This window comes from Euwallacea similis, chromosome 8 (genome assembly GCF_039881205.1).
Source record: "Euwallacea similis isolate ESF13 chromosome 8, ESF131.1, whole genome shotgun sequence".
Lineage (NCBI taxonomy): Eukaryota > Metazoa > Arthropoda > Insecta > Coleoptera > Curculionidae > Euwallacea > Euwallacea similis.
In genome coordinates this window covers 2,890,279-2,902,828 of record NC_089616.1, presented here as the reverse complement: position 1 = coordinate 2,902,828, position 12,550 = coordinate 2,890,279, and the positions used below count along the sequence as shown (strand labels likewise).

Sequence of the window (12,550 nt, the reverse complement as noted above, 5' to 3'; positions counted from 1 at the left end):
TCATTTTAGTTGAAGAAGGCCCATTTGGGCAGGCCTTATGGCCAAGGGCAAATTATCCCGTGACCGGAATATTGCTTTCATCCTGAGTGGGACGTGACGGAACCCCCAATTACAACCACCGCCGAAAGGTAATGGTGGGGAATTCCGATACCCAAGAACCACCTCCGATGCACATTTATGACTTGATTGCCTCGCAGTTTAACAAGTACAAAGTCGAGGAATTTGAATCATAAACCATTTCGAGTGAATTTAACGGATCGCGGCATCTGGAAGGCAACAAATGTAAGATGTGCAGGGGCGCAACTTAGGGTTTTAGCTTGATCGAGGAAGATATCAAGACTCAGTTCACCAACTCTTAACATCCTCCCCCCCTTGAAAGACCGTGCTGCGGCTTTCAATGGTATGTGGTAACGATATAATATGTACAAAAGATTGATGTGATTACTACTAAACTATCCTTAAATGTGCGTAGAGTCCACAACTTAGTCTATTGGCAGCAAGGCCACTCGCGTGACGGCTCTTTTGAGAGTTCCGTTTTTAGTCTTCACACTGACCACCCTCACTGCACTGTCCTGCCCAGGGTGGACGGCTGCGATTCGGCCCAGCGGCCAGCACAGGGACGGCACGTTATCTTCCTTCAGCAGGACCAAGGCTCCAACATGCACTTCGGGATTGGTCTGGAACTGCCACTTGTTTCGTTGCTGCAGCTGATGGAGGTACTCCTTTCGCCATCGAGACCAAAAGTGTTGTCCGACGCGCTGGAGATGCTGATATCGCTTGCCGAGGCTGATCTTGCTATCGGTGTAGTCCCGTTCGGCTATGGCCGTGATTTCTTGCCCAATCAGGAAATGGGCAGGAGTGAACGCATTTAGGTCATTGGGATCAGGACTTATGGGAATTAAAGGTCTTGAGTTTAAAATCGCCTCGATTTGAGTAGTTAGTGTGTAGAACTCCTCATAATGAAACCGAGAGCCATTCAAAACTCGCTTCAAGTGATGCTTGCAGGATTTTACCGCAGCCTCGTGAAGCCCCCCCCAATGCGGGGACCTTGCAGGCATAAACTGCCATTTTATGTGCGAGTTTGTCAGGAAATTTTGAAACGTGCTAGATCTTACGATGTTTCGTATCGCGATTAGTTCGTTTTTACAGCCTACGAAGTTCGTAGCGTTGTCGCTGTAAATAGAAGAGCACAGGCCTCGTCTCGATACAAATCTTTTCAACATGCTCAAAAACCCGTCGCTAGTCAAGTCCGTGACAACCTCGATATGCACAGCCTTGACTGCGAGACACACAAAGATACAAATGTACCCCTTGATTGTCTTTCGCGACCGCGTTTTTCCATCCTTTAGTTCAAATGGCCCGGCGTAATCAACAGCAACAGCTGAAAATGGGCGCGACGGAGTAACGCGAGAACTAGGCAGTTCACCCATCCTGGGAACGAGGGAGTTATTTGGATTGGCCTTAAAACAGACCACACATCGTCGGACGTGTGCCTTCACTACTTGCTTACCATTTAGGGGCCAGTACCTTTGTCTGACGTGAGCTAAGGTACATTGGGTCCCTGAGTGCAGGGTGCGTTTGTGCTCGCGGTCAATAACGAGGTTGGTAAATGGATGTTTGGCCGGCAGTACGATAGGGTGTTTTACATCATAAGAATAGCTTGAGTTTGTTAGCCTACCCCCAACTCTTATCATACTGTCCCGATCAATGAATGGAGATAAGGCCTTTAACTTGCTCTTGGTCGAGACGCGATTTCTCGTCCTTAAGTCATGATTTTCCGCGGGAAACGATTGTGACTGAACTACTCTTATGAGTTGCCATTCAGCCCGCTGCACTTCACCTGAGCTCAGAGGCCCCGACCCCCTTTCACCCTTAGGTAGCCTCGTATTGCTTCCAAATCTTGCACAATAGGCCATGACGCGTATTAATTTATGCAGATTCGAGAATCTGCTAAATATACAGTCTTCGGGATATTGTGCTACTAGCGATACCTCCGGCACTGGCCTAAGTCCGGGAATGTCGTTCGTTGGAGTCGCGAATCTCGAGATGGACGGGTCTTCAGGCCACATATCTGGTTCCACGAGGAAGTTGGGTCCGTGGAACCATAGTCGAGAATTTTTTGAGTCCTTGATGCTTGTACCGCGCGATATAATGTCCGCGGGGTTCTCCTCAGATCGTATGTGATTCCAATCATCAATGGCGGTCAATGACTGTATCAGCGCCACTCTATTGGCGGTGAAGGTCTTCCATCTTTTCGGCTCATTTGCGATCCAACATAGAACGATCGTGGAATCGGCCCACAAAAACATTCTGGTTATGGGCTGCTTTAGAGCGTGGATGGACCTCTTCACCAGTTTTGCCAACAGCACAGCTCCGAGGAGCTCTAATCGCGGTAACGAGAGGGACTTTAGGGGACTGACGCGAGACTTTGCGCACAATAAGTGACTTTCAATTTTTCCGTTTTCGTCCGTTGATCGCAGGTACACGCAACATCCGTAGGCCCTTTCGCTGGCGTCCGAGAAACCGTGAACTTCTATCGATTTCGGGTTATTGACGAGAACATGGCGTGGGACTTGCAATAGACCTACCCTTGCTATTTCGCTTCTTAAGCCTAACCATTCCGAGTGCAACTGGCTTGGAATGCTCTCATCCCAATCGATTTTTAGCTGCCAGAGACGTTGAATCAACAATTTCACGCGCACCGTTAAGAAACCCAAGATTCCCAAAGGGTCGAAGATTTTTGCGACCCATGATAATATGATTCGTTTCGTGGCTCTGCTGTGAGTCTCCGCGAAGTTTTGCGAATTATATTCGAAAACGTCAAGACTTGGAATCCACGAAATTCCTAATGTCTTGCTGCTCGAGTTATCGCTTATGAGGTACTTGTCGCTTTCGTGACTGTCCCTGGCGATGTCGTCCAGTACCTTGTGCGCGTTTGATCGAAATTTTCTTAATTCGAATCCGTATTCCGATAAAACTCGGCGAATGCCTTCTCCCAACTGTTTAAGGGAGTCGAGATCTGAGGACCCAGTCAGCAAGTCGTCAACATAGAAGTCAGTCGCTATTATGTCAGATTCGCGCGGCCGTTGTTCGGCCACGTTTTTTGAGATCTCGAGCAAACAACGTGTTGCGAGGTACGAGGCTGAAGCGGTGCCGTACGTGACCGTGTTGAGTTGATAGTGCCTGACTTCTTCATTGGGCGTATCTCGCCAGACTATCCGCTGAAGGTTCCTTTCGTGCTTGTCCACCAATATTTGTCGATACATTTTCGTTATATCCCCGATCAAGACAAAATTATGTTTTCTAAAGCGTAGTAATATCGAGAATAGATCATTTTGCATCGTGGGCCCGACCTTTAGGACATCATTCAGTGATGAGCCCTTTGTTGTTTTGCACGCGGCGTCGAAAACTACCCGTAGCTTGGTCGTCATGCTCTCCTGTTTTTGAACGCAATGGTGTGGTATATAGTAAATCGGAACCTCCGACGAAGTTGGTTTACGCGGTACTTCTGTCATATGCCCGAGGTCCTTGTATTCACGCATGAAGGTCCGGTAGGAAGTTCCGAGTTCGCGGTCTTTTGCTAGTCGTCTTTCTATCGCGTATAATCGATTGAGCGCTGTTTGCTCGGAATCACCTAAATCCGTGACGCTAGATTTTAATGGAAGCCTTACTATAAACCTGCCATCTTCATCGCGAGTAGTTGTCTTGACGAAGTGCTCTTCGCATTCGCGTTCTTCCTTGGTCATGTGACTTAAAGAATGCGAATCGACCTCTTCGACAAGCCAAAATCTCTCCAAGCTCCCTTTTAACGCGTTTTGCGTGAGAAGACAGGTTGAGACCATTGCCTGCGTTCCACGAAGCTTGCCTGATTGGCACGGGACTCGGCCGGCTATTATCCAGCCGAGTAACGTCTTTTGCAATGTTGGAAGACTTCTGCCTAGTTTCAATTGTCCTATGCAGAGAAGGTCTAAAAATACTTCACATCCCAAGAGCATGTCGATTTCAGAGGGTACGTTAAAGTCCGGGTCGGCTAGTATTAACTCATCGGGAATATTCAAGTTCGATTTATCAAAATAATTTTGCGGCGCTACCTCCGTTATTTTCGGCACGACGAGAAAACTCAACCTTGTTCTGAAGGCCGTGGTTCGAGATGCAAATGATATTTCAGTGGCGTGCGATATTCTTGTCTGTATTTGATTTATGCCTAGGACGGGAATGTCAACCTTCGACGGTGTTAGTTGCAATCGTTTAATCAGGGCCATGCTAACGAAGTTAGATTGACTAGCTGAATCCAACAGGACTCTGCACGGAATTCGGGTTTTGTGCTTGCCGTGGGTGTCTACTACCGCCGTTGATAACAATATAAGGGAATTCCTCGCGTTTTGACAGGTATTCGCTAGTATCGGATATGACGCGTGCCGTTCCCCGGTACCTTCGGGTGGATTCGAGTCATCATCGCGAGAACTATTACCGTCGCCCCGCTTGATGTTTGCGTCATCAGCCCGCGAAGGTCGTTGCGGTTTGTGTAACAAAGTTGCATGCCTTTGCCGACATAATTTGCACCCCGACGAACGACATTCCGATAGTTTATGCCCGTGTCGTAAGCAATTTGTGCATAGATTCATCCCCTTCACCCTTTCAAAGCGATTCGAGATTGATAATTTTTTGAACTCCTCGCAGGAATATATGAAGTGCTCGCCCTTACAGAACGGACATGCCGGACGATATGTGTTACTTGTGGTGGCAAATGATCTGGACTCGTTAGATTTTCTAGAATTTGACCACAACCTTGCGTCCCCCGCTTCCAATACCTGGCACCTCTGCATTAAAAATTCATTGAACTGATCGACTTTCGGCGAGTTCATGCCTTGGGAATACTTCTCCCACTCGCGCCTCGTGCTGACGTCTAACTTTGACGCCAGAATATAAATCCACATGGTGTTCCACTCACGTACCTCTTCGCCCAAGGACTCTAACGCGCGAAAGTTCTTAAAAAAGTGGTTTGAGAAGTTTCTCAAGGCTGCGTACGATTCCTTGGTTAACGCGGGGAACTCCATGATCTCCCTTAAATGGGAGTGGATGATAAATTTTTTATTTTGGTATCGTCTTTCAAGAAGATCCCAGGCAATGGTGTAATTCGCGTTGGTAGGGGCCAGTGATGCTAATAATGTTTTTGGTTCGCCTCGAAGAGATGCTTCCAGGTAGTAGAAGCGTTGAGCATCCGATAATGCGTTATTGTCGTGAATTACCGCTCTAAACATATCTCGAAATCGTTGCCAATCTGCGTAACACCCGCTAAACTCAGGTAGGGTTAGAGACGGAAGCTTGATGAACGAATTAGCCGAAACACTCGATTCACCTGGGCTGGCGATTGCCTGTAACGATGCGCTCGTTGATGGTGACCCCGCGTTTCGACTCAAATTTGCGCTGCATTGCTGTTGATTACGAAAATGCTTATCTAGAACACTTTGCGCCATGGCCAAGGATTCGAAATATCGAGTTTCAAACCTATCACGTTCTTCTTCTAGTTCCCTTTCCTTGTAATTACTGGGAAAGTCACTTATTAGTAACTCCTCGTATTCTGTTTGGATTGACTTAAACTTGTCCAATATTGATTTTGCGCTATCATACCTAGCCTGAAGCAGTTCGATGCATTCGTGCAAATCGGCCTTATTTAAAAAACTTGCGAAGCGCGTTAGCTCACCTTTGATTTGGGCTTTGCTATTTTTTAATTTCTTTAAAACGAGTTCTGGGGCAAACTGTTCATCATCTATGAGAGACATCACACTACGTTCACAGAGTACAGACTAACGTGAAACCGTGGCGATATAAAATCAATGTCGAGAGGAAATCGGTGAGGGATATGGGTTGAGGGTTGCAAATATTGAAAGACTGACCTTTAAGCTGCTGTCCACTCCTTTACGAAGGCTTTCTCGGCGTCGCTGGGAAGATCCGGCTCGAAGGACCAAATGTTGAGCGATATGCAGGGGTTCCTTCCCTTGAGGTTGGAGACACCACCCGCGCTTATTATACGAGAGCACTTACACGCTAGCACTATTTACGACACTTGTCGGTTCGCAGTATCGACGTTGTACTCCTGGTTGCGAGAGTCCAGGACGGACTAGCTTCTTGCTTAGCAAGCAAACACGTGGGATTTCCCGAAAGCCGTGGAATTTAGGACAACACTTTCAACATTAACAAGGTTTATTTACTAATTGTAATACATAGGTATGACTAAAATTTAGATGAGGAAACACGAGATTGGACGATCGCGATTCCGGTGACAGGTATAATTTTCGGGTACGAGTGGATTGCCGAGGTATCGGGACAACCTCAACGGTTCAACGTGATCGTGATGAGAGAGAGATCCTTGCTTCTCCCAGCCCTTAAGTACTGGGAGATGCTGGTCAGCAGACATAGGCGTGCCCCTTTTCGGAGCTCATTTTAGTTGAAGAAGGCCCATTTGGGCAGGCCTTATGGCCAAGGGCAAATTATCCCGTGACCGGAATATTGCTTTCATCCTGAGTGGGACGTGACGGAACCCCCAATTACAACCACCGCCGAAAGGTAATGGTGGGGAATTCCGATACCCAAGAACCACCTCCGATGCACATTTATGACTTGATTGCCTCGCAGTTTAACAAGTACAAAGTCGAGGAATTTGAATCATAAACCATTTCGAGTGAATTTAACGGATCGCGGCATCTGGAAGGCAACAAATGTAAGATGTGCAGGGGCGCAACTTAGGGTTTTAGCTTGATCGAGGAAGATATCAAGACTCAGTTCACCAACTCTTAACAGGCTTATTTCGGCCAAATCTGTCTATTTTGGATGGAAACAGAACCAAATGGATGAAAACGTGCCAAAATGACTAAAACGGGCAGAAACGAGCGAAATCGGTCAGAAACGATCGTTTCATCAAGGAATTTGCTAAAATCGGCCAAATCTGTCTATTTTGGATGGAAACAGAACCAAATGGATGAAAACGTGCCAAAATGACTAAAACGGGGAGAAACGAGCGAAATCAGTCAGAAACGATCGTTTCATCAAGGAATTTGTTCAAATCGACCGATTTGGCTTATTTCGGCCAAATCTGTCTACTTTAGATGGAAACAGAACCAAATGGATGAAAACGTGCCGAAATGACTAAAACAGGCAGAAACGAGCGAAATCGGTCAGAAACGATCGTTTCATCAAGGAAATTGCTCAAATCGGCCAAATTGGGTTATTTTGGATGGAAACAGAACCAAATGGATGAAAACTTGCCAAAATGACTAAAACGGGCAGAAACGAGCGAAATCGGTCCGAAACGATCGTTGCATCAAGGAATTTGCTCATATCGACCGATTTGGCTTATTTCGGCAAAAATCTGTCTATTTTGGATGGAAACAGAACCAAATGGATGAAAACGTGCCTAAATGACTAAAACAGGCAGAAACGAGCGAAATCGGTCAGAAACGATCGTTTCATCAAGGAATTTGCTAAAATCGGCCAAATCTGTCTATTTTGGATGGAAACAGAACCAAATGGATGAAAACGTGCCAAAATGACTAAAACGGGCAGAAACGAGCGAAATCGGTCAGAAACGATCGTTTCATCAAGGAATTTGCTAAAATCGGCCAAATCTGTCTATTTTGGATGGAAACAGGACCAAGTGGATGAAAACGTGCCAAAATGACTAAAACGGGGAGAAACGAGCGAAATCAGTCAGAAACGATCGTTTCATCAAGGAATTTGTTCAAATCGACCGATTTGGCTTATTTCGGCCAAATCTGTCTACTTTAGATGGAAACAGAACCAAATGGATGAAAACGTGCCGAAATGACTAAAACAGGCAGAAACGAGCGAAATCGGTCAGAAACGATCGTTTCATCAAGGAAATTGCTCAAATCGGCCAAATTGGGTTATTTTGGATGGAAACAAAACCAAATGGATGAAAACTTGCCAAAATGACTAAAACGGGCAGAAACGAGCGAAATCGGTCCGAAACGATCGTTGCATCAAGGAATTTGCTCATATCGACCGATTTGGCTTATTTCGGCAAAAATCTGTCTATTTTGGATGGAAACAGAACCAAATGGATGAAAACGTGCCTAAATGACTAAAACAGGCAGAAACGAGCGAAATCGGTCAGAAACGATCGTTTCATCAAGGAAATTGCTCAAATCGACCGATTTGGCTTATTTCGGCCAAATCTGTCTATTTTAGCTTTAAATTGCACCAAATTGATGAAAATGTGCCAAAATGACTAAAACGAGCAGAAACGAGCGAAATAGGTCAGAAACGATAGTTTCATCAGGGAATTTGCTCAAATCGACCGATTTCGCTTGTTTCGGCCAAATCTGTCAATTTTGGCTGCAAATTGCACCATATTGATGGAAACGTGCCAAAATGACTAAAACGAGCAGAAACGAGCGAAATCGGTCAGAAACGATCGTTTCATCAAGGAAATTGCTCAAATCGGCCAAATTGGGTTATTTTGGATGGAAACAGAACCAAATGGATGAAAACGTGCCTAAATGACTAAAACAGGCGGAAACGAGCGAAATCGGTCAGAAACGATCGTTGCATCAAGGAATTTGCTCATATCGACCGATTTGGCTTATTTCGGCAAAAATCTGTCTATTTTGGATGGAAACAGAACCAAATGGATGAAAACGTGCCTAAATGACTAAAACGGGGAGAAACGAGCGAAATCAGTCAGAAACGATCGTTTCATCAAGGAATTTGCTCAAATCGACCGATTTGGCTTATTTCGACCAAATCTGTCAATTTTGGCTGCAAATTGCACCAAATTGATTTAAACGTGCCAAAATGACTATAACTGGCAGAAACGAGCGAAATAGGTCAGAAACGATAGTTTCATCAGGGAATTTGCTCAAATCGACCGATTTCGCTTGTTTCGGCCAAATCTGTCAATTTTGGCTGCAAATTGCACCATATTGATGGAAACGTGCCAAAATGACTAAAACGAGCAGAAACGAGCGAAATCGGTCAGAAACGATCGTTTCATCAAGGAAATTGCTCAAATCGGCCAAATTGGGTTATTTTGGATGGAAACAGAACCAAATGGATGAAAACGTGCCTAAATGACTAAAACAGGCGGAAACGAGCAAAATCGGTCAGAAACGATCGTTGCATCAAGGAATTTGCTCATATCGACCGATTTGGCTTATTTCGGCAAAAATCTGTCTATTTTGGATGGAAACAGAACCAAATGGATGAAAACGTGCCTAAATGACTAAAACAGGCAGAAACGAGCGAAATCGGTCAGAAACGATCGTTTCATCAAGGAATTTGCTCAAATCGACCGATTTCGCTTGTTTCCGCCAAATCTGTCAATTTTGGCTGCAAATTGCACCAAATTGATTTAAACGTGCCAAAATGAGTAAAACAGGCAGAAACGAACGAAATATGTCAGAAACGATAGTTTCATTAAGAAATTTGCTCAAATCGACGGATTTGGCTAATTTCGGCCAAATCTGTCTATTTTGGATGGAAACAGAACCAAGTGGATGAAAACATGCCTAAATGACTAAAACGGGCAGAAACGAGCGAAATCGGTCAGAAACGATCGTTTCATCAAGGAAATTGCTCAAATCGGCCAAATTGGGTTATTTTGGATGGAAACAGAACCAAATGGATGAAAACGTGCCTAAATGACTAAAACAGGCGGAAACGAGCGAAATCGGTCAGAAACGATCGTTGCATCAAGGAATTTGCTCATATCGACCGATTTGGCTTATTTCGGCAAAAATCTGTCTATTTTGGATGGAAACAGAACCAAATGGATGAAAACGTGCCTAAATGACTAAAACAGGCAGAAACGAGCGAAATCGGTCAGAAACGATCGTTTCATCAAGGAAATTGCTCAAATCGGCCAAATTGGGTTATTTTGGATGGAAACAGAACCAAATGGATGAAAACGTGCCAAAATGACTAAAACGGGGAGAAACGAGCGAAATCGGTCAGAAAAGATCGTTTCATCAAGGAATTTGCTCAAATCGACCGATTTGGCTTATTTCGGCCAAATCTGTCTATTTTAGCTTTAAATTGCATCAAATTGATGAAAATGTGCCAAAATGACTAAAACGAGCAGAAACGAGCGAAATAGGTCAGAAACGATAGTTTCATCAGGGAATTTGCTCTAATCGACCGATTTCGCTTGTTTCGGCCAAATCTGTCAATTTTGGCTGCAAATTGCACCAAATTGATTTAAACGTGCCAAAATGACTAAAACAGGCAGAAACGAGCGAAATAGGTTAGAAACGATCGTTTCATCAAGGAATTTGCTCAAATCGACCGATTTGGCTTATTTCGACCAAATCTGTCTATTTTGGATGAAAACAGAACCAAGTGGATGAAAACATGCCAAAATGACTAAAACGGGGAGAAACGAGCGAAATCAGTCAGAAACGATCGTTTCATCAAGGAATTTGCTCAAATCGACCGATTTGGCTTATTTCGACCAAATCTGTCTATTTTGGATGGAAACAGAACCAAGTGGATGAAAACATGCCTAAATGACTAAAACGGGCAGAAACGAGCGAAATCGGTCAGAAACGATCGTTTCATCAAGGAAATTGCTCAAATCGGCCAAATTGGGTTATTTTGGATGGAAACAGAACCAAATGGATGAAAACGTGCCAAAATGACTAAAACGGGGAGAAACGAGCGAAATCGGTCAGAAACGATCGTTTCATCAAGGAAATTGCTCAAATCAGCCAAATTGGGTTATTTTGGATGGAAACAGAACCAAATGGATGAAAACGTGCCAAAATGACTAAAACGGGGAGAAACGAGCGAAATCGGTCAGAAACGATCGTTTCATCAAGGAATTTGCTCCAATCGACCGATTTCGCTTGTTTCGGCCAAATCTGTCAATTTTGGCTGCAAATTGCACCAAATTGATTTAAACGTGCCAAAATGACTAAAACAGGCAGAAACGAGCGAAATAGGTTAGAAACGATCGTTTCATCAAGGAATTTGCTCAAATCGACCGATTTGGCTTATTTCGACCAAATCTGTCTATTTTGGATGAAAACAGAACCAAGTGGATGAAAACATGCCAAAATGACTAAAACGGGGAGAAACGAGCGAAATCAGTCAGAAACGATCGTTTCATCAAGGAATTTGCTCAAATCGACCGATTTGGCTTATTTCGACCAAATCTGTCTATTTTGGATGAAAACAGAACCAAGTGGATGAAAACATGCCAAAATGACTAAAACGGGGAGAAACGAGCGAAATCAGTCAGAAACGATCGTTTCATCAAGGAATTTGCTCAAATCGACCGATTTGGCTTATTTCGACCAAATCTGTCTATTTTGGATGGAAACAGAACCAAGTGGATGAAAACATGCCTAAATGACTAAAACGGGCAGAAACGAGCGAAATCGGTCAGAAACGATCGTTTCATCAAGGAAATTGCTCAAATCGGCCAAATTGGGTTATTTTGGATGGAAACAGAACCAAATGGATGAAAACGTGCCTAAATGACTAAAACAGGCGGAAACGAGCGAAATCGGTCAGAAACGATCGTTGCATCAAGGAATTTGCTCATATCGACCGATTTGGCTTATTTCGGCAAAAATCTGTCTATTTTGGATGGAAACAGAACCAAATGGATGAAAACGTGCCTAAATGACTAAAACAGGCAGAAACGAGCGAAATCGGTCAGAAACGATCGTTTCATCAAGGAAATTGCTCAAATCGGCCAAATTGGGTTATTTTGGATGGAAACAGAACCAAATGGATGAAAACGTGCCAAAATGACTAAAACGGGGAGAAACGAGCGAAATCGGTCAGAAAAGATCGTTTCATCAAGGAATTTGCTCAAATCGACCGATTTGGCTTATTTCGGCCAAATCTGTCTATTTTAGCTTTAAATTGCATCAAATTGATGAAAATGTGCCAAAATGACTAAAACGAGCAGAAACGAGCGAAATAGGTCAGAAACGATAGTTTCATCAGGGAATTTGCTCTAATCGACCGATTTCGCTTGTTTCGGCCAAATCTGTCAATTTTGGCTGCAAATTGCACCAAATTGATTTAAACGTGCCAAAATGACTAAAACAGGCAGAAACGAGCGAAATAGGTTAGAAACGATCGTTTCATCAAGGAATTTGCTCAAATCGACCGATTTGGCTTATTTCGACCAAATCTGTCTATTTTGGATGAAAACAGAACCAAGTGGATGAAAACATGCCGAAATGACTAAAACGGGGAGAAACGAGCGAAATCAGTCAGAAACGATCGTTTCATCAAGGAATTTGCTCAAATCGACCGATTTGGCTTATTTCGACCAAATCTGTCTATTTTGGATGGAAACAGAACCAAGTGGATGAAAACATGCCTAAATGACTAAAACGGGCAGAAACGAGCGAAATCGGTCAGAAACGATCGTTTCATCAAGGAAATTGCTCAAATCGGCCAAATTGGGTTATTTTGGATGGAAACAGAACCAAATGGATGAAAACGTGCCAAAATGACTAAAACGGGGAGAAACGAGCGAAATCGGTCAGAAACGATCGTTTCATCAAGGAAATTG

The 12,550-nt window shown here is 44.0% G+C and overlaps 1 protein-coding gene across 1 annotated transcript; it reads right to left on the bottom strand.

Annotated features, from left to right (window-relative positions):
• Positions 1-482: 482 nt before the first annotated feature.
• On the bottom strand, positions 483-5,783 carry LOC136410526 (uncharacterized). Its single transcript, XM_066392719.1, has one exon. The coding sequence runs from the start codon at positions 5,781-5,783 to the stop codon at positions 483-485; it is 5,301 nt and encodes a 1,766-aa protein (XP_066248816.1).
• Between the last annotated feature and the right edge of the window lie 6,767 nt (positions 5,784-12,550).

Bases quoted from the DNA above. Each gene is read 5' to 3' on its own strand.
- LOC136410526 (XM_066392719.1), bottom strand. From the start codon at position 5,783: ATGTCTCTCATAGATGATGAACAGTTTGCCCCAGAACTCGTTTTAAAG.